The following is a 24624-nucleotide window of genomic DNA, read 5'->3' as shown; positions in this document are numbered from 1 at the left end:
CTACTAAATTGTCTGGGGTACACAGTAAACGAAAAGAAGTCAAAACTAGTACCCTCACAAAAAATGACATTCCTGGGTGCCAGCTTGGACACAACGGCCCAGAAGGCTTATCTTACACCAGACAAGCAATTACAACTGACTCAATATTTCAAGACAATGGCAACAAAGACCCAATTAACTGCAAGAAAAATTCTGCAGGCTTTGGGCTTCATGGCATCTTGCATTCTGATAATACCATTTGCAAAACTGCATATGAGGAAATTACAGTGGTACCTAAAAAGCGTGTGGTCTCAACACAGCCACAGCTTGGACACAGTGATATCTCTCATTCCCTGCCTTCAACAGGAAATTCTATGGTGGGCACAGGCATGTCACCTCAACAAGGGTCAGCCTTTCACCTTGCCCCCACCCAGGCAAACTATCACAACAGATGCTTCAGACTATGCCTGGGGGGCACACATGGCAGGACAATGCATTCAAGGCCTATGGACTGCAGAACAAAGAAAACTGCACATAAACCAAAAAGAGATGCTAGCTGTACAGAAAGCTCTGACAGCCTTCAAGGATCTGCTACAGCCAGGACAACTTGCAATAAAGACGGACAACACCACAGTAATGTGGTACATAAACAAGGGGGCACACATTCCTACCCTCTTTGCAGGCAAGCAATAATCTTATGGAACACAGCTCTGGCCTACCAAGTCCAGTTACAAGCTCAATTCCTGCCAGGACAGAAAAACACATTGGCAGACGACCTAAGCAGAAACATCAAAGATCCCCACGAGTGGAAGCTAGACCCACAAATATTTACAATAATAACTCAAAGATGGGGTCTACCAAATATAGACCTGTTTGCCAGTCCTCAAAACTACCAGATGACCAAATTTTGTACAAGGGCATTCCACCATCAAGTTTGGAAAGTGGACGCTCTCTCCTTCAGTTGGAAAAACCTGACAGCATATGCCTTTCCTCCATTACCTCTTTTCACAAAGGTTCTTTTGAAGGTCAAAAAGGAGAAACCTCGACTGATTCTCATAGCCCCAGACTGGCCACGCCAGCACTGGTACCCGCTATTGAATATGGCTCACAGTCCACCATGGATATTGCCTCAAATACCTCATTTGCTCACGCAGCAAGACAAGCAGATTCTACACAGCCAGATCAAAACCTTAAACCTGGCTGCATGGCAAATCAATTAAGCATCCCACCAGCCCCTCTTTCACAAGCAGTACTGGATGTTATTCTAGAGGCCAGGAGGCCAAGCACCAGGAAGGCTTACTCGGACAAATGGAAAAGGTTTTGTGCTTGGAACCAAGCTAAAGGCCAAGCCACAACTCAGCCTCATATGCCTCACATTCTGCAGTATTTAGCTGAGATGTTGCATAAAGGACTTTCCTTCTCCTCTATTAAAATCCATGCTTCAGCTATTTCAGCTCACTACGACACGAATCCACCTTTATTTTCAAATCCTCTTCTAAGGCAGTTCCTCAGAGGGCAAAAACATTAAACCACCTAGAAGAGACCCTACACCAACATGGGACCTCAACTTTGTTCTGGAAAAACTAACGCTACCTCCCTTTGAACCAGCTTTTTCTGCAGACCTTCAGTTCCTATCCTGGAAGACTGCCCTGCTCCTGGCAATAACTTCTGCTAGGAGAGTCTCAGAATTACATGCACTTATGGCAGTGGAACCTTTCCTCATTTTTCATCAAGACAGAGTTTCTCTACGAACTAATCCTTCCTTCATGCCTAAGGTGGTTTCCAGTGTAGCTTTAAATCAAATCATCCACCCACACACTTTCTTCCCCAATCCACAGAACAAAGGTGAGAGACTCCTGCATTCCTTGGACATTCACAGGCAGCTTCGTTACTACTTGGATAAAACTAAGGCTTTCAGAAAAACTGACCAGCTCTTTGTTTCCTATGCTACAGCTTCTCAAGGGAGGGCCATATCCAACCAAACCATTTCTAAATGGATAGGCCATTGCATACAATTCTGCTATACTCATCATGGGAAACCAGTTCCTCCTACCATTAGATCCCACTCTACCAGGGTAACAGCTACCTCTACAGCCTTTCTCAGGGGGGGGGTCCTACCAAGGAAAATTTAGAAGCTGCAACTTGGAGTTCTGTACACACCTTCACCAAACACTATCACTTACCTCTTTATTCTAAGTCCAGGGCAGGCTTCGCCACTGCAGTTCTGCAGGGCCTCATTGCCTCCACTAACCCTCTATGATGCCTCCACCCTACCTTAGCGTTGGGACTCAACCCAAGTGTGATGACTGCAGCAGGGTAACACGATGAACATAGTACAGTTTTGTACCTACCATAAATGTAGATGTTCGAGTGTTCACCCTGCTGCAGTCCAGGTTACCCTCTCTCCAACCCTCTTATCTACTGGCTAAATCTTTGCTATGCCTTTCTGATGTATTTGCTTATAGCTGAAGGGATTTTGTGTTTGTACAGTGTTCACACCTTTTGGTACTAATTTGGATCACCTTTTTGGGGGCACCTGATATCTGGGGCAAGACAAACTGAAGAAAATGGCGTTGGTTGCAATATATGTACCCCTGGCGCACTGACGTCAGGGATGAGGTGACAGCAACCGACGTCGGACCAAGACTTTGGAAATCCGGCTGACTGCGGGACCACCTGACGACAGGATAACCCAAGTGTGATGACTGCAGCAGGGTGAACACTCGAACATCTACATTTATGATAGGTACAAAACTGTACTATTCCTCTCTTACTCTTTAAGGTAAGGATGGGAGGATTGTTGATGGTTGATGGGAGGATTATTGATAGTTACAGGAAAATAATGTAGTCTTCTGCAGCTTTGATTATCGGAATTTTGAATCATCAGGGTTGTGTGTATATGTTTTGACTAATTATGGAAGCATGGAGAATGCATTAAATGATTTAGCTTCTTCTATTGTAGTGTCACTGCTCTCTGTTTAAAGTGTGTGTATGACTCTGATAATATGGCCTCTGGTACTATTTTGAGGAGGTTTGCCTGGCTGTGTTCTTAGAACCTCCCGAGGGTATGTCAGTAATAACATTTTATGTTCTCCCTAGGATAGACTACTTGCCTACTAAGAACTGGTCCTTTCCAGTACCCACTAGAGCCGCTCAGGTCAAACCCAGACATTCCAAAGGCTCCAGGTTTCAGTCGCAAGGAACTTATAGAACAAAGCAATGAGGTGCCTCCACCTCCAAACCTGGAAGTAACAAGGCACCTTCCTATGGTAAACAGTCTCAATGACTTTCCACTGCAATCACCAAGCACTTATCTTTTGACCGCCCCTTTGGGGGGGAAAACTGGCACTTCATGCACAAAACTGGCAACTGATTGCCCAGGACAAATGGGTTTTAAATATAGTATCCTAGGGATACAGATTTCATTTCCACACGTTGCCAATCCCAAACAGATGGCCAGATCTGCCTCCAAATCAGTGGGCAGAGGCCCAGAAACTATGTCCCTCATGAATATGGGGACTATTCAGCCAGTACCAGAAAAGGAAAAGGGACAAGGTTTTTATTCAAGACTTTTCCTGGTACCCAGAAAAGACAAATCATGGCGTCCATTTCTGGACGTATCCATTCTAAGTACATTTCTGGACATTCCAAAATTCAAGATGCTGACTCTCCAACAGTTACTACCTATGCTAGGCAAGGATGCCTGGTTGAACTCTAGACTTAAAAGAGGCTTACCTGCATATCCCAATCAGGGAATCTTGCAGAAGATACCTCCGCTTCAAAGCAAGCTATTTGCATTACCAGTTCTATGCACTGCCGTTTGGCTCATCTACTGCGCCCAGGGTCTTCACAAAGTGCCTGGCACCAGTAATTGCATTTTGCAGGCAAAGAAATATTCACATTTATCCATATCTGGATGATTGTCTAATTCAGGCAGAAAACAAGGGCACTCTTAAGACATCTGGCGTTTGTAAAAAGACTTCCTACTTGTCTAAGGTACACCATAAACGAAAAGAAATCACGACTGGTACTTTCTCAAATAATTACATTCCTGGGTGCAAGCTTGAATACAACTGCCCAGATGACTTACCTTACGCCAGAAAAACAAATTCTGTTGATGACTTATTTCAAACAGGTGGCCACAAAAAAGAGCTATCTGCAAGACAAATTCTGCAATCTTTGGGGTTCATGGCCTCCTGCATTCTTCTAATTCCATATGCAAGACTGCATATGAGGAAACTTCATTGGTACCTAAAAAAGCTTATGGAGTCAACATTGTCACAGCCTGGAAACAATGATTCCTATCATTCCTTGCCTGCAGCTAGAGTTCCTATGGTGGGCAGAGGCCTGCCACCAAAACAAGGGACTGTCATTCATTCAACCCCCTGCTGCCCAAACCCTGACTACAGATGCATCAGATTATGCTTGGGGGGCTCATCTGGCTGGGAGATACATTCAGGGCCAATGGATACCAAATCAAATGCACCTACATATCAATCAGAAAGAGATGCTAGCTGTACAGAATGCTCTGACAGCCTTCAAGGACTACCTTCATCCAGGACAACTACAGATAAAGACAGACAACACCACAGTCATGTAGTACATAAACATGCAGGGGGGTACCCATTCCTAGCCCCTTTGCAGACTAGCCATGGCATTGTGGAACACAGCCTTGACTTATCAAATACATCTACAAGCTCATTTCCTGCCAGGAAAGCAAAATACTCTGGCAGACGAACTAAGCAGAAATCTTATGGACCCACACGAATGGAAGCTGGATATGCAAATCTTCAGCATGTTGACACGCAAATGGGGGAGCCCGGACATAAGATCTTTTTGCCTCACCCCAAAACTGTTAGTTGGACAAATTCTGCACAAGAATTTGTCACAAAAAAACTTGGAAAGTGGATGCTCTATCCTTCAGCTGGAAAAACCTATCAGTCTGTGCCTTTCTCCCTCTGCCTCTGCTTTCCAAGGTCTTACTAAAAGTCAGACCGGAAAAACCAAAAATGATCCTGATTGCTCCAGACTGACCTCGCCAACACTGGAACCCGCTCCTGCGCAGTATGTCGCACCTTCCTCTGTAGTATCTGCCTCAGACACCTCACCTACTGTCTCAGCAGAAATATCAAATTCTGCACACTCCGCTCCAAACTCTGAATCTTGCAGCATGTCTAATCAACTAATTTCATCGGTTCCATCTCTCAGCAAACCTGTGATGGATGTCATTTTGGAGGCTAGAAGGCCTAGTACTAGAAAATCTTTTGCTGACAAATGGAAAAGATTCTGTGCCTGGAACCAAGCACAAGGAATAAGCATAGCAATGCCCAATATTTCTCAGATTCTGCAATACTTAACTGAGGTGCTTCACATGGACCTATCTTTTTCTTCCATAAAAATCCATGCCTCTGCCATTTCAGCTCATTACAACACAGAGCCTCCCCTCTTTTCTCATCCTCTGCTAAAGCAGTACCTCCGAGGGGCCAAGAATGTAAGACCTCCTAGGAGAGCACCAACTCCTGCATGGGACCTCAATTTTGTTTTGGAAAAACTCACTTACCTCCTTTTGAGCCAGCTGCTACTGCAGACCTAAAATTTCTCTCTTGGAAAACAGCTTTTCTTTTAGCAATCACTTCAGCTAGATGGATTTCAGAACTTCAGGCTCTTACGGCAGTGGAGCCTTTTATTATTTTTTACCCAGACAGGGTGGCTCTCGGGACCAATCCATCCTTTATGCCTAAAGTGGTATCTAGTGTGGCTGTTAATCAGACCATTCATCTGCCAACTTTCTTCCCCAAATCCACAGAACAAGGGTGAGCGGATTCTGCATTCATTGGATGTACACAGACAACTAAGATTCTACTTAAGCAGGGCAAAATCTCTAAGAAAATCTGAACAATTACTGGCGGCATTTGCTGCAGGGGCAGAGGGAAAGGCCATTTCAAAGCAGACTATTTTCAAATGGATAAGCCATTGTATTTGTTTCTGCTATATGCACCATGGTAAACCTGTCCCCAAGGGGATCAGATCTCATTCCACCAAGGCTGCATCTACTTCTGCAGCATTTCTCAGAGGGGTTCCTACCAGAGACATTCTAGAAGCTGCTACCTGGAGCTCAGTTCATAAGTTCACCAAACATTACCATTTACCTCTCTTCTCTAAATACAGAGCAGGCTTTGCCACTGCTGTCCTGCAGGGCCTTATAGCTGCTCCTAATGCTGTATAAAGCCATCCTCCCAACCATAGCTTTGGGGTTCTACCCAAATGTAATGACTGCAGCAGTGAAACACGAAGAACATAGTACAGTTGTGTACACTTATCATAAATGTAGATGTTCGAGTGTATTCACTGTTGCAGTCCTGGTTACCCTCCCTCCAGCCCCCTGTTTTTTCTCTAACTATACTTCTCATTTCTGTTACTATCTTTAAAAGCCTTTTTGGTGTATTTGCTTTTGTTTGGAGGTATATGTTTTGGTATTTTTTATTCTATACATATATATATTTTGCTGCCCATTTGGGGCAAGAAAACCTGATGTAATGGCGTCGGCTGCATGTTTTATATACCCCTGACGTCATGGAAGAAGGGACAGCAACTGACTCAGGACCCAAGACTTTATCAGGCCGACTGAGGGCAACCTGCCAGCAGAATACCCAAATGTAATGACTGCAACAGTGAATACACGCTAACATCTACATTTATGGTAAGTGTACAGAACTGTACTTTTCAAGGCCTTATGGTGAGTTAGCCCCATTTCATTTTCCAGACAGATGAGAACTAATCTGATGTCCTTCAAGGATGCATCTGCAGTCCTTACAAATGGGTTGTCCTGTCGTCAGGCAGCCCTTGATTCCAAAGTCTGGGTCTGGCCTCGGCTGGTGTCGCACTTCACCTGACGTCATAGCTGCAGTTCTTCGGGTATAAAGGCATCAGCCGACGCCATTTTCCCCAGTCTTTCTTGCCGCGTGGCGCCCGAAGCAGAAGCTGTTCGCAAGTGCCGGTCGGTCAGAACCAGAGATTACTACTACGAAGACTTCTAAAAAGCTAAGTACCCCATTGGGGACTCTTTCTTGCCTCAGCCGATGTCAGAAAAAGTGAATAACTGTTTAACTTGTGGGAAACAAATACCTCATAAAGATTTCCACTCTCACTGCTTACCTTGTCTAGGCCCAGACCACGGCTTGTCTAGCCTGTGCTTCTTTTAACCGGGACGCTAGACGTCGGTCGAATTTGCTGAGGAGTTTTATATTATGCCGTCGGATCCTCCGACTTCTCAAATATCTAAAAAACGCAAGGAAAAGGACCGACACTTTTATGCAGGTGTCCAAGTTTAATTATCCCTCCCTTCCTTTTTTTACTGATCCAAAAAATGAAGGAGAAAGGATAATCCATAGCTTGGATGTCCACTGACAACTCAGGTTCTAGACAGAAGTAAATCTTTCAGCTCTTTCGATCTGTTTGTTTCTTGTGAAGGCAATAAGGGACAACCTTTGTCAATACAGACTATTTCTAAATGGTTGTCTAGGGCTATTACTTTTTGTTATACTCATTACAACAAAACTATACCAGAAAGGGTCAAGGTCCATTATTCTAGGGCCCTGATTTTGTCTATGGCTTTTTATAAAGGGTTGGATTCTAAACGTATTATAGAAACATCAACTTGATCCTCTATGCATAAGGCATTACAAGTTTCATTCCTTTTCTAGATCTTGGTCAGACTTTTCTAAAACCATTTTCCTGGGACTGCTGGAACTTCCGGTTCGGTTCCACTTCCCCAAATTTGTAAGCTGAGCTAATCTACCCATACAGCTTAGGCTACTGCAAGCAGTGAGTACGATTGTGTAAGTAAACTTACCGTAATAGAAGATGTTCAAATAATCATTGCTGTAGTAGCCACTCCTTCCCTCCACCCCTCTAATACTTAGGTGTGCTGTTTATGCCAGGGTGTGATGCCTTATAAATACAAAAGCTGAACAGTCCTTTTTATACGATCTGAGGAAGGCTTATTTGCCGAAAGCGCTTATCGGAAGACTGAGGACTGCTTATTTTATGTTATATTCTTTTTATTAAAGTTTTGATTTTATTATTAAGTTTTACTGCCGTGGTGGACATCAGGAGTTTTTAGTAGTGTTTGCCTTTACTCTTCCTCATTGGTGTCCTTCACAGTGTAAGAAAGTTTTTTACCTACTTATTTATGAGGTGGGTCATGTAGAAAGCCTTCCATACAACTGACGCAATGTGGTGGTCAAAAGTCAGGTTGCTAGTGCCCAAGTACCTCATGACTGATTGCATGCTTAGTACATTGTTATTAATGTGATAATTAGTGGGGATGACATTTTTACTAAAGTGAATAATGATGCATTTCTTGGCATTGAGTTTGAGGCCATGCATCTGGCACCAGTCATTTAGTTTGGGTAAGGCCCTCTTGGAGGACGTTCACATCACTAGGGGAATTTAAGACCGCACCCAGCTTGCAGTCATCTGTAGACTTGGTCAGCCACAGACCACTAGTTTTGGCTTTCACCTCAGAAAAGTATATCCCAAACAGTAGAGGCCCGAAGACCAGTCCTTGGGGTACACCGCTCATTACGGGTCTACTACTAGAAGTGGCTTCCCCTACTTTGACTGAGTGGGTTCTGTCAGTGAGCCAGTTAGCTACCCATCTGGTAACATATGGGTTGATGCCTAGCTGGGAGAGTTTATCTAATATGCCCAAGTGGGGAATAGCGTCAAAGGCTTTGGCTAGGTCAAGGTAGGTGGTGTGCACAGTCTTTCCCTCATCCATGGCTTTGATGACTGTTTCAAAAAAAGTCGACCGAGTTTAATAGGCATGCTCTCCCTTTGACAAAACCAAACTGTGTGGGGTCAAGCATTTGGAGGTTGCCAGTGTCCTTATTTATAAGGTCCATGATAATGCGTTCCATGGCCTTGCAGATCAGGCTAGTTAGGTTGATGGGCCTATAACTGCCTGGGTTGGTGGATGCTCCACCTTTGTGTAGAGGGATGACAGTGACTGTCCTACATTCATGCTTTGGTTAAAAAGGGTGTCTAATAGAGCTGAGAGCTGATGTCTTGAGTTCATGTAGGATACAGCTAGGGATGTTATCGGGTCCAATGGAGACTGTATGTATTTTTTGCCATTGAGAGGGCATTAAGGACCTGCTCCCTGGTGATGAGGGGAGGGGGCAGGTGCTGGGGATGTCCTGGTTTACTGATGGGGGGGGGGGGGCAGGGAGGTGAAGTTTTCACTGAATCTGTCTGCCAGCAGGCTGGCTATATCTTTGGCGTTTGTGTATGTGGTGTTATGACCACCAGTTCAGAGCAGATTTGGGTGTTGCCTTTGAGATTGCGGACATATGTGAAGAAGGCCTTGTGATTGTCCTTGTTGGATGTGGCCAATTTGAAAAGTTAGCCTTGATTTCACCAGTGACCTTCTTTGCTTGTTCAGGCAAATGAGAGATTGCTTCCAACTTGGCCCCTGCTCCTCCTTGGCCCTGGACAGTATTTTTTTTCCTTCTGTTACAAAGTTTGTTTATTGCTGTTGTCCACCAGACATGTTTACTTTTCCTTGAGGAAGATGATTTGGTCATGTTAGGTATTGCTGAGTCCATACAGCTTTGTAGTTGCTCATATAGTTTTTTGGTGTAGGCTTGGACATTAGTGCTAGTTCTAACTGAACAGAAATCAAATGTAGCATCTTTAGCTGAGCCACATCAAAATAAATCTTTTGGTACAAAACATTTTAAATCGCCCATTTCTTTTGAGAAATCGTTTTATTCTGTGAATTCTTAGGCTTTGAACCTCTCACACAAAATCTTTTGTTGTACTTCTGGTTACTTTTAGGAAATGCCAAGAATGCCTAGAATTTCAGCTAGGAATACTTAAAAAGCATAAAGGAGCAAAGGAAAAATAGACTGCATGTTCTCTTTTGATCTGCTACCAATACAAAGTTTTTTTTACTACAGAATCTTTTCATAAATCTCCATCAATTTTAGCAGTAGATGAAGTAGAAACCATAGATCGAAATGTCTAGTATATTCTACTTGGATGTAATGAGGGGTCCTGATTTACTCCCTCTGCACTAGTTTTCATCTTGGCTAGTTGTATACCCTGACATCATAAGACCCTTATCCAACATCTAAAAGAGCACAACAGCACCTCAGCATCTTTCCCGGGGTCAATTATGTATGTAAATTAAAATGTCATCCTCCAATAGTAAATCTTTATTTCCTGTCTGCCTATATACCCCTTGAATTTTTATTTTCCTGTTATAGCTACCATAGTCTTTAAATACGAAGCAAACGAAAGAGGGAAGAGCAGGCACCTGTGTCTTGTTCCCCTTGATAGAAAGAGGGACCATGCCATTCCTGCTTGAATCATGACACATGCTCTGAATGCCTAGCTTGCTTGAAAAAAAAAAACATCTTCTTTGAGCAACAAAGCAAGATAAAAACATTTGATCAAAGGCTTTTTCTTGCTTCTATATTTAATATTAACAGTGATGTCCTCTGTGTTGGTAACACTGATATACAGTCTGTAACCTTGATTTAAATATGCAGCAATAATAGGCATATTGCGCTGACTCTGGTTTAATGTATGACTCTACACCTGTTACTCTCATATTCCACATCTTGCTATCTATGGCATGTGATGGACTCCTGGGACTCTTCTAAAAGTTCCAACACTTGTAATCAAATTCTAGTTTCCCAAATGTACATTCTCTAGAATTCTCTTCATTCTTTCCCTACAGGTAGTACAGCATCCATATTGAAATAAGCAAAATAGGTTAGAGTGTCCTGCTGTGTTAGTGTTACGGCTGTGAAGTACTGATAATGTCAGCTAGGCAGCCATCTGTTGCTGAGCTTCCTGTAGTCCTGTAGCTGTAGGTTTAGTTTTGTCAAGTGCCATTTGCAAACTCTATGTTGACTACTTAACCAGACAACTATATCCAGATTGTTCCTGAAAAGGGGCACTTGTTCCTAGTGGACTTACCCAGTTTATGAACCAGAAACAAAGTATAAAGGATTAGTCCAGATAAAATCACTTTAGCTGGCAGATCTAGGAGACTCTCTCAATCTCTCTCTCTCTCACTCTCATTCTCCGATACCCCTAAGTTTCTAGCCCTCTTTTGTACTAACTTGACCACCTGGAGCCTGAAAAGAGGAAGAATGTGAAGAGAAGAGCCCTCAGGAACTCCTAGACTCATGAAGAAGCTTTCCAGTAAAGAACCCAAATTGAAGTACCATAAAACCATGCTCTGGAATGAAGAGCATTCCACCTCATACTACAGCTACAGCACAGAAACTAGGTATAGATACTGTAGCAACTTGGCCTGCATTTAACAACATTTCTGTAATCTGCAGTATGATGAAAACTTATCTACAAAGAAAGCTTATCTCCCCGGGCCTCTACTGAAAATGGACATATATCCAGTTAGACTAGCCCGGTCAACAAATGTAAAATAAATAAATAAAACTGTTATTCCAGAACACCAGTCCACACTGCTATATTCTTTACAACATAGCCACAGTTTGCCTGTGTTCAAAGAAGATATGAGATTTTTATGTTTATTAAAAGTTTTTGTATACTCTGCAGTTCACCCCTTGCTGAATTTTTATTCCATTGACTCAGAAAGCTTACACAAAAGGTTCTGAGATCTCAAAACTTAATTTTTACTTTTTCCATCCATGCACTGTGACTTTTCCATTCTGTGCTTTTTTCTGTGGATGCATGTATTGTTCAAAAATGGGAATCACCTTTGTGACTACCTCTCCTGCATATAAAAATGCTGTCTTCATCAAGAGGAAGAAAAATGGTTTATAGGTTCATAGATTAGTACTAAGCTAACTGCCCTTGCGAGTCATTTTAAGCTTAGCCAATTATCCCTTGTGAGACTCAAACCCTGCACCTTGTGTTTGTAAGGCAAACACCTTAACCATTAAGCCACCCTCCCAACTCTGAAAACTGGTCACATTAGTCATGTACATGCACCTCTTATAAGCAGACACTGTAAACATTTTTTGTTATACATGAGAATATTAGCCTTTCATATTATATGTCAGGAGATAATCAGGTCTGGAAACGTGGGTACAGCCTCTCATATTATATGTGATACACTGGAAAAAGTTCTGTAATAAAGCTTTCATATGTGGCTGCAAGGAATATGAACCCACTGATGCAGACACAGCCTCTCATTTAACGTGTTACAAAACAAGATTAAAACCTGGTGATAGCCTCGTAAGAGCAGGCATTTTGAATGATCAAAGTGTAAACCACTCTATTACATGACATGATGAAGGTCAGACGAAAGCGTTATTTAAATATAATTTTATAGCTGTAACTAATAATGTGTTGTCATGTTTTTTTTTTTAAGAAGTTAAAAATAAAACATTTTAACTAAGAATGAGGTTCCACAGGCTGCCAAGCTGCTAAACCCTCATGGGTCTTTTAGGAATATTCAAATAAGGAACTAACCTCTAAGGTTTGGGATTGGCTCCCTGTTTTTTTTTCTCCCAGATTTTCCTCTATTTGGCTCCCATGGACCCTCACACCATTGTGACTGACCTGTTGAATGTAATTGTTAGAACAAAAACATTAAAACACTTGTCCATCTTCGCTTAACTGAATAAAGTACTGGAAACTTCAACAAGGTAAACTACTGGAAACTTCAACAAGGTGTCTTTATTCTTCCTACAGGGAGGGTATCCGAAAGAGAGTCTCCTAGATCTGCCAGCTAAAGTGATTTTTGTCTTGACTAATCCTTTATACTCATTTCTTTTTAGTCCTGTCACCCTCTGGGTCACAGGTGGGATACCAGACTTCACTTGAGCCCTTTGGATTGCCTCTATTTTCAGTTTATGAACTAGTTTACAATTTTTTTAAAAATCCCCTGGTATTTAAGCTTCAGTAAAAGCCATGATGGTAGATACTGCACATGTTGCCCCTTCTCAACATTGCTTTGTTGAGTGTACTTGCTAGGTTTGTAATCAGTAAAGCTTTTTCTGCATCTTAAGTCATTCCTTGGGTAATGTAGTCATGGATTTTGGATACAGGTAAGACGACACTGTTAAAAGTGAGCATGAGGATCTGCCTTTGTATATCCATGTACAATGGATGATGTGTGAGGATTTGTAGAAGACAACGTCCAGAAAGAAGATCAAGGCTAGAAACCAGTAAGGGTCAAGTGCAAGTCCTCATATTTGAAATGAAACGTACTACAAGACCCACCCTTGTGTTTCCACTGTTGTGGTGAGGGCTTATGTTCTGTTTCTAATTGATAGGCATGTAATAGTTGGAATGCTCACTCACTTGACTAATGATTAAAATTTGCTAGTTGCATAATGAAAATGAAAGCTAGCATTTTATGGATGCTGTGTTTGGGCATTGTTGTTGCCTGTGTGTTTCATTGTTTGAGATAACATTTGGTGAGTGTAGAATAAGATGTGAAGCCATAATCATAAAATTTATTTCCAGTAAGTCATGAGTGTAAGGGAATGGTTTGCTGCTGTAAATTCTGGATTCCATCCATTGTGTGAGACTGTGTTAGCAACACCTTGGCATTGTATATATTGGTGTGAGACTGCATTAACAATATGTGTCTGCTTCTATTAGCTATAATGCCATTACATAGTAAGTACAATGTATTTTATTTATTTGTACGGGCATAGTTTTTTTTTTTTTAACTTTTGTTTCATAGTTTGATGTGACTTTTTGTTTATGACATTAAATACCAGTATTTCCTTTAAAATGCAGACGGGCTAAACTTCGGCTATATCTCGAGCAGCTTAAACAGTTGGTTCCATTGGGGCCAGATAGCACAAGACATACAACTCTGAGCCTTTTGAAAAGAGCCAAACTACATATCAAGGTAATAATACTCATATTAAACATCATTGCTCTTCTTTCTCAGTCTTAGCTGGAGGGTATGCGTCATAAGTAGTATGTCTAGAAAGGAGATGCAAGTTTTTTAAGTGTCCACACTGACTACTAGAAATTGTAGGAATCCTCTCTCTCTCTGGCTTTACTGAAAATTATTTTTTTCTGTAATTTTAGTAATAGTGTTGTGCAACAGCGACAAGAAAAGTTAAATTCTTGTGGGCAGAGGCTTTCATGCCAGTCAGAGTCATCAGCAAATAAAGGTCTTGATGGCTTCTTGGCTTCTTTATTCTGTATGTTAAAAGAATAATTAGACATATCAGTTGGCTGTTTGAAAGAAAACTTGATTAGAAATATGTGAAACCATCAAAGAGACCATTGTGTCTGTCAGATGTAGGCTTCTTTGGGGAAAAAATCGAGTCTATGGTGTGATGGGTGTATGATGTTAAGTTGATGGAACGAATTATCTAAAACTGATATTAGTGTTTGTGCATTTTAGAGTTACCTTTGAAAAATGCTTTTTTGTTTCAAGGCAAATTATTCCATCAGTTGTGTGGAATAGCCTTTGGGGAAACACCATACTGACTGTTTATGGCTACCTGGGAGGAATAAAATACATGTTTTGATATGGAAGTATTATCTGTGCTGTATCTGTATCTCTGTTTTTTTGAGGTGGCACATGATAAATGCATATTTTTTGTAAGTTTTCATTGCTGTCAAATTTTAAAAGTAGAGGTTTTTTTTTATGTATCATCCAAAGAATCTTTATTTAGAAGAAAAATTGAGTAATTATTGTATCCCAGTTTGAATTTTTTAATTTCCAGATAGTTACGGCTTTTAGAAGCGCTAAGCATGTTTTAAAGCAAAAACAACTGCTTTGCTTTAAAATGAGAATTTAGTGCTAACTATAGCTTCCTAGATAGCACCTTTAATGAAGTCTAAAATTAATAAAACAAGCTTCTAGACCACTAGTGGAAAAAGAGCTACAGTGGCAAAACAGTAAGTATAATTAATATCGTACAAGTATATGTTGAATCTTAAGTAGAGGTGTAATCTACCATCTCCAAGAAGAGCATTGACAGTAACTGAAAGATCCGACATGGAAATCCAGCATTATTAGTATTGCTGGGAAAAAGACGTTATATTTATACCTGGGGCAAAAGTATGTCAACTATTTTGAAAATAATGGGTTAGTGCTAGAGGTATTGTTCATATGTGCTTTGTCAGGAACAGTGTTTATCCATTTATGTGATATGCTTTAATAAGCTAAAGACAACACTGATTATATGGCTAATATGGGGATTTATGTTGCTTATTGCTCTGCAGGCATTTACTTTCATGTTGCCACAACTATTTGTAGACAGCCTGGTAGAATTTATCATCAGCCGTATACCATTAAAATGTGTTATTGTAGAGCATGCTTTATAAAAGCACAGTTTAGACTTTCAAAGAAGTTCATTTTCTGATATCCGATGCTTTATTTGTCAATCTGTTAGAAAGAAAGAAAAATTGAATGGCAGGCTAAGTTAAATGCTAATTGCTTTCCAGTCTTGAGTAAGTTTAGTCTCCGGTCTTTTTAAAAAGTAAAAGGATTAAAAATCTGTGTTAAGCAATGAACCGAATGAGTCATTCACATTCTGTTTCCCCCCTTTTGAGAACTTCAGTGGTGGCTAGTGACAATTCCAGTACTGTTTTCATTTTTATGTGAAAATAGGAATTGTACTGATACAGGTGACGTTGGCAGCCTTCCTGATATGTGGCCCCGATGTGTGTGCGCGTGTGTGAGATGGGGGTAGGGGGTTAGAAGCTTTCCTATCTCAGCTTCTGCGTATTTTATTATTTTTATATGTTTGATGCCTGCTCCTTTGGGCATTACTCTTCCCCTTTTTAGTAGTGCATGTACATTAGCCTTTTCCCTTTTAAACAGAACAGGTACTGGGGAAACGAGTATGCATTTTTTGCATGAACTTGAAGCCAGTTGCATGTCTACAGTACGTAAAAGTCATAATACTGGCATTCTGCCAACACTAGTATTTTAATGAATGCAGTTCTACATCTTCATATATTCATTAAGTAATTTATTTCAGTGTGTTCATAGTCTGACTTGTTATTTTTTACTTGTATCATTTGTCGAGACATAATAGGCAAAGGTTAGTAGCAAACACCTGTGTCCCTTATCTCACATCATTATACTAGGCAAGATGATGCGAATCCAGGCAGTCAAGCAAGAGACAGCTGGCAAGCTTACAGAATTTTTACTTAAATACACCAGCATTTTTACTGGCATCTGCAAATTGCACCTGCAGAGGAACAATTTGTATGGGCAACAAATATTCAAGAAGTTTGTCAGGTATGATACATCTTTGCACATGTTCTTTAATCATTAACTGCTGTAAAGTCTGTGGTTAGCTGACTTGGAATTTTATTTAGATTTTTAACAGAATGAAGTCCATAAAGGACATACGTTTTTATTACTGTAGCTTTTTTATTTTGTTTTTCTAGAATTTTACATTTATTTAGTCAGTCCCAGTGACATAGTGGGATAAAAACCTGACAGACCCAAGTTAGACTAGGCGCTCTGTTACTTAAGGCAGCTGGTAGGGGAGAATGTGAATGCCCATTTTAGGGAGGGGAGCAGAGCAAGCTACAAGAAAGCCACAGTACTCTGAAGAGGAGTGTCAAGATGTGGATGCACTCTGGGGCTATTCATGTTCACTGCCAAGCTGCAGTATAGAGGCATCCTTCATATTTCAGGTGTGAAGGAGCATGCAGTTGCATGGGTAAGGCATAGCAACCCACGAGGAGATGCAGCTCAGATGTCCCCTTGCCCAGTGGTGGATTTATGCCATTACATAGTATATACCCTTGTGTATATAGTTACAGTTGTGTTGTGTTTCCTAGCATTTTCTTTTCAGGGCTGTTGCCTGTCTTCTTGGGGCAAGGAAACTCTTAAGGTTTTTGGCGCGCTGTCTATATATGGAGCTTCTGTTGAGCTGCTGACATTTGGAGCATGGGAAGGGAGTCCGTAAGTTTTTTGAAAAGTTTTTCAGTGGAAGGGAGTAGAACCCAAGTAACTTAGGCTGCTAAAACAGTGATCTGTTAGAGCATCTACTTTTATAGTAAGTTCACTTAGTATACTGTACTTGCATAGTAAACTACTTCAGACTCTGAATTTCTCTGATTAGCTTCCACAAGTCCAGCCTGTTTCCATCCAGTAATGGTGGAATTTTTGGGTGCACTCTTGAGTAATACCAAACAGATGGCCTTCTTCCACAGGCCAGAGTGAAATCCCTGGCAAAAATACTTTCATACTTTGCAGAAGATGTCTTTTAAAAGTGAAGAGTTCTTACAGACATTGGTGTACATGACATCCCTGATCATAAAGGTACTCCTACTAAGCCTGCATATGATGAAACCTTAGTGATATCTCACTGATGAACACAGTTAACTCATAAATTAGATATCCCTATTGTGCTCTGCGTTTGGCAGGAACTGGACTTGTGGCTACAGCATGCACAGATTGATTAAGGGGTTCCTTTCATCCATTCCCCAGTCTTAGATTAATATCTGACACCTGCAAGAACTTGCAGGGGGAAGACGGGAGTGATGCAGAATTGCTTGCTCTTCCCTCTTCTGGGCTGATGGTGTGGTAGCACATGCCAGGGGCACACAGTACTGTGAAAGTTCTCCTGTGGAGACCAGAGACTGTACAAGATAGCTGAATCCTAGGGGACAGGCAAGATGTTATTTAAATCATGATTGCAGTATTCCAGTACTATTGCGGTATCTTGCTGAGGTGATCTGGTGTTCATCTGGAATACCAAACCCAAACAACCTTCCATATTGTCATACATCCGATGTATGACATAATCTGTGGATCTTATTCTCATACATCCACTTACCTCACTGCAGTCCAAATGTGGGTCTTGCACCCATTGGTCTGTTTGTTCGTGTGGACATTGGTGTTGTCTGAATAATTGAAGGCAGAGGTAAGTGGCCCATTGAGGAAACCTTCCTTTTTTTTCTTGAACTTTGATTTTTTTCAAATCTGTTAGATGTCAGCTAAGAGAGGAAAGTGCAATTGTGGTAGGCAAATTTCTTACAAGGACATCCACTACAAATGCTTGTTTGTCTTGAGGCTGGACACATTTGCAAGATTTGACAGTTGTTTGTTGCAAAAGCTGTATGGGTCTTTCTTCATTAACCACATATTTAGAAACCCAGCTCTTGAAGCTCCTCACCCGGTCCAAAATCCTTGGCATCCAACATCCCGCTGTCTCAAAAAAAGAAATTCAGGATGCCTAGGCCTAAACAGTCATCTGCTCAGTCTGACTTGGACATATACGTTGAGCTGTTGAAGGAACTCTTTGTACGCCCAATTACTTTATCAGGCTCCTGCTTCCATGGCCCTGAAAGGGGCTGGTATGGTGTCTGGTTTTCACACATCCAGTATAACTGATCATACTGATATGTTTTGAGGAGGAGGAACGAAGGCTTGTTATTTCTAAGGGACTAGATGGTATACCTCAAATCATGTTTAGGGAAGAGTTGCCTGGAACTTTAAGGTATGCCAGGGGTTGGATCTGCCATGTTTTGTAAATGTATACGTCACCCCTAAGAAGAAAAAATGTTTTTCCTTCTCGGTCGTCTCAAGAAAAGGAATGGATGGAATTATTACTTGCCATTTTGTCAATCAAACCTCCATCCTTTCCTTCTACTTCCTCTTTTATTACCCTCCACCTCCTAGAAATGGCGTGAATCCTTTTCAGAGGAGGAGGAAAAATCTGATTCTGATGAGCACTATCTTATTCATCTCGCATTAATTTTCCAGGCCAAATGGCTTCCAGGTGATAAAGACATATCAACTGACTCTCCTGTTGAGGAAATCTCATTTGGGGAAACCATCATAAAATTGATGCAGCTTTTTGAATGGGAGTCCAGACAAGTTTCAGATTTGGAAAATAATTATTACAGCTTGTTGGAAGTCTGAGCTACTGCGCCAGCACCTGTCCCTCCAATTGTTGAGACTTTTCTTAATGCATTTGCATCTTCTTCTACCTCTGCTGACTCCCAGCCCACGGCTGTAAAGAGGTCTGATAGGTTTTACAAAGTGCCAGAGCATCTAAAATTCCTATAGAAAAATCTTTTGGCAGATCCTTCTGTGTTTTTCTGTCTGCACAGACAAGCATTTCAAACTTTTACCTGCTGCAGATGTTTTACCTTCAGACAGAGACAATAGGTCCATGGGCAGATATGGAAAGGTTTACATTTCTGCCACTCTGGCCTAAAGGCCATTGACGTATCAAACCTGAAAAACAAAATATTTGATGTGAAGTTGTTCTATCTCGCTGTTTTGTTCTTACACGTGGGTCGGAGCCGATCCCTCGGCTCAGAATTGGCTGCTTTCCAAGCTCAGACTCTCAGAGAAGCTTGAGACCCAGTGAATATGCCATGATGCCCTGCTATGAGTCCCCAGAACTAGTTTGCCGCTGCAACGGATCAACAGCTCGTCGGAGTTAGCTCGGGCCAGTGACTTTAATTTTCTATTATAGTTATCTTTCTCTTCAAAAATATCTTTTGTGTGTGTGTGTGTGTGTGTGTGTGTGTGTGTGTGTGTGTATGTATGTATATATATATATATATATATATATATATATATATATATATATATATATATATATATATATATAGTCCTTTTTTTTCCTCAGGCTTAGGCCTTTCTTTTGGGCGTGACAGGACTCTGTCAGCCGGTGTGTGTGTGTGGGTGTTATACACATTAGAGTGGTAGTTTAGTTTATATCTTATAGTAGTATACTTGTTTTTTGTACTAGTTTATTATGGATTTAGACATGTCAGAAAAACAAAAGTCAGGGTTTAAAAGGTGTGTGTGTGGTCAGAAAATGTCGGTTACAGATAACCACTCCACCTGCGTGTACTGTTTGGGTGCTGTACACTTACAAGATGTGTGCTCTGTCTGCCATTCCTTTAGCGCCAGGGTCCTTTTGGAAAGACGTAGGAAATTGGTGGATAGAGGACTCCTGAAGCCTGAATTTCAGGCTTCTTTAGATAAGGCTGACACCTCTTCCAAGGCTTCAAAGGGGTCGAAGTCTTCCAAAGGATCCTCGGAGCCCAAGTTATCGGCTCAGAGTTCCTCAAGTATGCTCCATGCATCGGCTCCACAGTCCTTGAAGCCGTGTATCGAGTCCTTACCTCGGGGTCCAGTTGTGGAACCGATATTGGAGACCCTTCAGTCTCCAATCCTCCAATCGATTCCACCTTTGGCTCCCTCGACTCATTCTTCCAGGCTTTCCGATGTGGATCTGGACTGAGTGGTCAAGAGGCTTTTAGAGAACCCGGCCCTGGCCAAAATGCTTTCTGCTTCGAGCCATTCGGCTTCGAAGAAATCCCTCCCATGGCTTCTCCACCTCCTCCGAAGCCAATCGAGTGTTCGGAGCCGGGGCAGATGGAACCGATACTGGTAGAACCCTTTGAAGCCGAGGTTCGATCCTCCTCCCTCTGCTCCATCGACCTTGATCTCCTCGGAACCGACCGGGGAGTCTCGGGGCTGACAGTCCCTCGCCGGCTCCGGGGTGGAGAGTCGAACCAATACCTCTGTTCTGACTCTTCCACTTGGGGCTTCAGCGCACGTGGTCTCGGCCCCGTCCTCTCGATTGGAGCGGGGGGTCTCGGTCCGGGGAGAGCTGTCGGTCTCTTCGGAGCCGACTGACTTCTTGGACCGGGATTCTGGTGCTTTCGATGCCATGAGGAAGGTCATGGCTGCCAAGACCACTACCTCCTCGGATCTGTCTTCCCTTTCCCCCAAGGGGCCTCGTTCTACCTCTTCCGTGCAGATCCCCACGAAGCGTTGAGATCCAGGACCTCAGGTATCCCCATTGGGTGGCCCCTCCTCTCTAGGCACTTCACCGGACGACCCCACCGACGAAGTTCTAGGACGAGATTGTGCAAGAGGAGGCACTTAGATTCCCCTCAGGAAACTCTGACATCTGATACCGACTTGGAGGAATCAGAAGGGTCCCCACGATCCCCCTCAGAAGATGTCTCATTCGCAGACATATTGGAAATTTTAAGGCAGAGGGGTGATTGGCATTCCCTTGCCCCTTCTGAGGATGAGTCGGTTCTCCTGAAGGCCTTCGGATCTCAGCCATCCACCTCCTGGGTTACTCCACCCTTCGATGAGTTGATGGAGCTAGTTGCTCGAAGAGCATGGGAGTCTCCTGACTCAGTGGAACCAGTCCCTCGGCGGCCCAGTAAATTTATTACTTCCCCCACTGACAAGGCCTTTCTTACAAAAGGAATCCCAGTTGATGCCATGGTAGTGGCGGCAGCCACCAAGAAAGAGATGTTGGAAACCTCTTCTGCTGTCCATCCTCCTAATAGAGAATCTAGGACGATGGACAGGTATGGGAAACGCACATTTAGTTCTGCGGCATTTTCCATGAGGTCGCTCAACTACCTGATACATTTTACCCGCCTTCAACGAGATCTCATAAAAGAGCTGGGAGATACTCTTCAGGGTAATACAGCTGATGCAGTCTCTGAAAAGGTGACTGCACAGCTCAACACCCTTAATTCAATAGTAAACTCATCCATGCGTCTCATTTCGTATTCTGCCGATGGATCGAGTAGGGCTGCAGGCTCAGCGATAGCTCTTCAGAGGCAATCCTGGATGCGCCTTTGCTCCTTTGCGGAAGCCTTTAAATCTTCATTTGTCAATACCCCATTCGAAGGGTCCGCCTTGTTCGGATCCAAAGTTAAGGAGACACTTACTAGGTGTGAACAGGAAGGGAAGACTCTGTCTGCTGTAGGGGTCCGTTTTTCCACTCCAACCAGACCGTACCCCAAAGGGCAACGAAGTGGGAAAATGTGGTTCCGAAAACCTCAAGGAGCTTTCCAAAACACACCTAATGATACCCCCTCTAGAGGCAGAGGAGGGGGCAGAAATGGAGGACGCCATCAAAACGGCAGAGGCGGTCCGCAAAACCAGGGTGACAGGGATCAGTTCTCTGGTAAGCCTTATCAGCGTTTCTGAAAGGAAGCCCGGCTGTCCTACTCTGGAGGCAGTCGGGGGTCGCTTGGCTTTATACCCAAACACCTGGCTAAACATTACAACGGATTCCTGGGTAAAAAGTGTCATTGCCAGAGGTTATTGCATTCCCTTTTTAAAAACCCCACCTATATGTACAAAGATCCCAGACGTACCACCCAGTCTGAGAAAACTAGCACCCGTAGAAATCCAAAATCTGCTGGACAAAAGAGTCATCCAGCCAGTCCCGGCGGACCAATGAGGATCCGGAACTTACTCAAGGTTCTTTTTAGTTCCAAAGAAAACGGGACTGGAGGGCCCATACTAGACCTCAGCAAACTCAACACCTTCGTCAAGAAGGAAAAGTTCCGGATGGTCACGCTGCAGTCGATTCTCCCGATGTCCTTCAAGGATGCATCTGCAGTCCTTACATATGGGTTGTCCTGCCTCAGGCAGCCCTTCGGTCGGCCGGATTCCAAAGTCTGGGTCTGGCGTCGGCTGATGTCACCCTCTCCCTGTTGTCAGAGCGCCTGGGGTATTAAAGCGTCAGCCAACGCCATCTTCCTCAGTCTTTCTTGCCGCGTGGTGCCCGAAGCTGAAGCAGTTCGCAAGTGCCAGTCGGCCAGCTCCTGTAACTTCAGCTACCGAAGACTTCAAAAGCTAAGTACCCCGTTGGGGACTCTTTCTTGCCTCAGCCGATGTCAGATCAAACGCTTAAAGTTAATAATTGCTTAACTTGTGGGAAACAAATACCTCATAAGGATTTCCATTCCTACTGCCTCCCCTGCCTAGGCCCAGACCACGACATCTCGGCCTGTACAGCCTGTGCCTCCTTCAACCGACGTACTCTTAGGCGTCGGGCGGAGTTTGCAGAGGAAATTTTTGGGGCTAGTTACTGTTACAATATGCCGTCGGAGACTCCGACTTCTCATTTAATCAAAAAACAGAAGGACAAGGACCGACACACGCGGACCGTGGTTTCGGCTGAAACCACGCCTAGGCCTACCGCGAGTGTCTCGGTCTCGGCTGAAACAGAGTCCTTGGTACTTCCGACCGTCGAAACCGCACAACCGACAACCTCGGCCCCGGAGGCCTCTGCTGAGTCGGTTATAGTATTTCCCTCAGAAACCGGTGTTCCGGAAACATCCGACACCATTTCTCTAGACAAAACTACGCCAGCACGTGGAGCAGCCAGGCCTCCTGCATCCATGTCCATAAAGGCATTCACTAGGGCTAAAGCTGCTAAACAGCCAAAATCTCTGCCTCCCAAGGCTATTCCTCAGGGATCCAGTACAGGTTCACAGATTTTAAGTTTAGCTGAGGACCTTATTTCCATAATTAGGGGCTCTCAGCCACATCCGGACAGGGGCTCTCAGCCTCCTCTAGACAAAAGGCCCAGGGTTGAGCCCACTGATCCCCAGTCCTCTGATGAGGCCTCAGATGGCTCTGTTCTTTCAGACTACCAGGAGGAGGCCTTTACGGCCTACGAGGATTCTGATGCAGAGGAATCTATTCCCTCTGCCTCCCCTCCTGAAGAGCTGTCCTTTGGGGAGACCCTTCACTCCATGAGAGAGCATTTCAAATGGCAGGGCCAGGAATTCTCTGATTCCAGGAAGAGATTAAGGACCTTTCTGCATTTACCTCAGCATAGACCTTTAGCTATTCCTCCTGTTTTGAATGTCATTGATGATGTATACTCTGAGTCTAGCATTACCCCTGACTCCCTTCCTCCGGCTCCTGTCAAACCCGACTAGGTACTACAGGGTCCCGGACTCGCATCATTTCCTTTACAAGGCCCACTCTGCTGATCCTGAAACTATTTCCCAGGGCCCTAAAGGGGTTGCATCTGCCACTACTAAAAATCCACTACCCTCTGAAAGGGAGTCCAGGGCTTTAGAGAGATGGGGTAAAAAAGTGTATACTTCTTCCATTCTTTCTATGAGGGCATTATATTGTCAATTCCATATGATACAGTACCAAGAGTATTTGTTAGATGAATTGCATAAAAAACTGTCTTCACCTGAACCCCTAGATCGCAAGTCACTTCAGGATCTGGTACATAACTCCCAACAGGTTAGCAACCATTTCTTGCAGTGTGGTTATGATGCATTGGAAGCTTCATGTAGGTCAGCAATGCAGGTGCAGTCATACATAGGCATGCTTGGCTGAAGGAACAAACTCTGCCAGATCATGTTAAAGCAAAGCTTCTGGATGCGCCACTGGAAAAGCAAAAGTTATTTGGCTCCACTGCTCAGGAGGTCTTAAAGAAATCTGAGGAAAAGGCTAAATCTGTACAGACAGTCAAAGATTTTCTCCAGGTCCAACCACCAAGATTCAGCAGAAATTGGCCCTCTAAGAATTGGTCCTTTCCAGACACAGAGAGATTTCAAAGAGGCAAGAACAGGCGTGCCAGAGGTAGAGGGCAAGCTAGAGGCTCCTACAGAGGACGTCAATGGCAGCCTCCTAACCAGAGAGGTAGTGCAGGACCTACAACTGCTCCACAAGGACAGACTCAATGACTTTACCTTGACCCCGCCAACCAGGGCTCAATTGGAAGCACCTTTGGGTGGAAAGCTATCTTTATTCTCAAAAAATTGGCACAGTATTACAAGGGACAAATGGACACTGCAAATAATAGACAAAGGATACAGGTTCCATTTTTCATACATTACCAAAAAGAAAAGGCATGCCAAACCTGCCACCGAATCAAAGGGCAGAGGCTTTAAAAC

At 43.1% G+C, this 24624-nt stretch overlaps 1 protein-coding gene across 1 annotated transcript in view; it reads left to right on the top strand.

Annotated features, from left to right (window-relative positions):
• Positions 1 to 24624, top strand: part of MXD4 (MAX dimerization protein 4) — a 402136-nt gene that overhangs the window by 151735 nt on the left and 225777 nt on the right. Inside the window, exon 4 of the mRNA XM_044062896.1 lies at positions 13729 to 13843. Within this exon, the coding sequence (XP_043918831.1) occupies positions 13729 to 13843 (115 nt within the window). The remainder of the gene's footprint in view (positions 1 to 13728; positions 13844 to 24624) is intronic.

This window comes from Protopterus annectens, chromosome 2.part1, assembly GCF_019279795.1.
Source record: "Protopterus annectens isolate FY-2018-M chromosome 2.part1, PAN1.0, whole genome shotgun sequence".
NCBI classification, from domain to species: domain Eukaryota; kingdom Metazoa; phylum Chordata; order Ceratodontiformes; family Protopteridae; genus Protopterus; species Protopterus annectens.
This window is presented reverse-complemented; position numbering and strand designations above follow the sequence as displayed.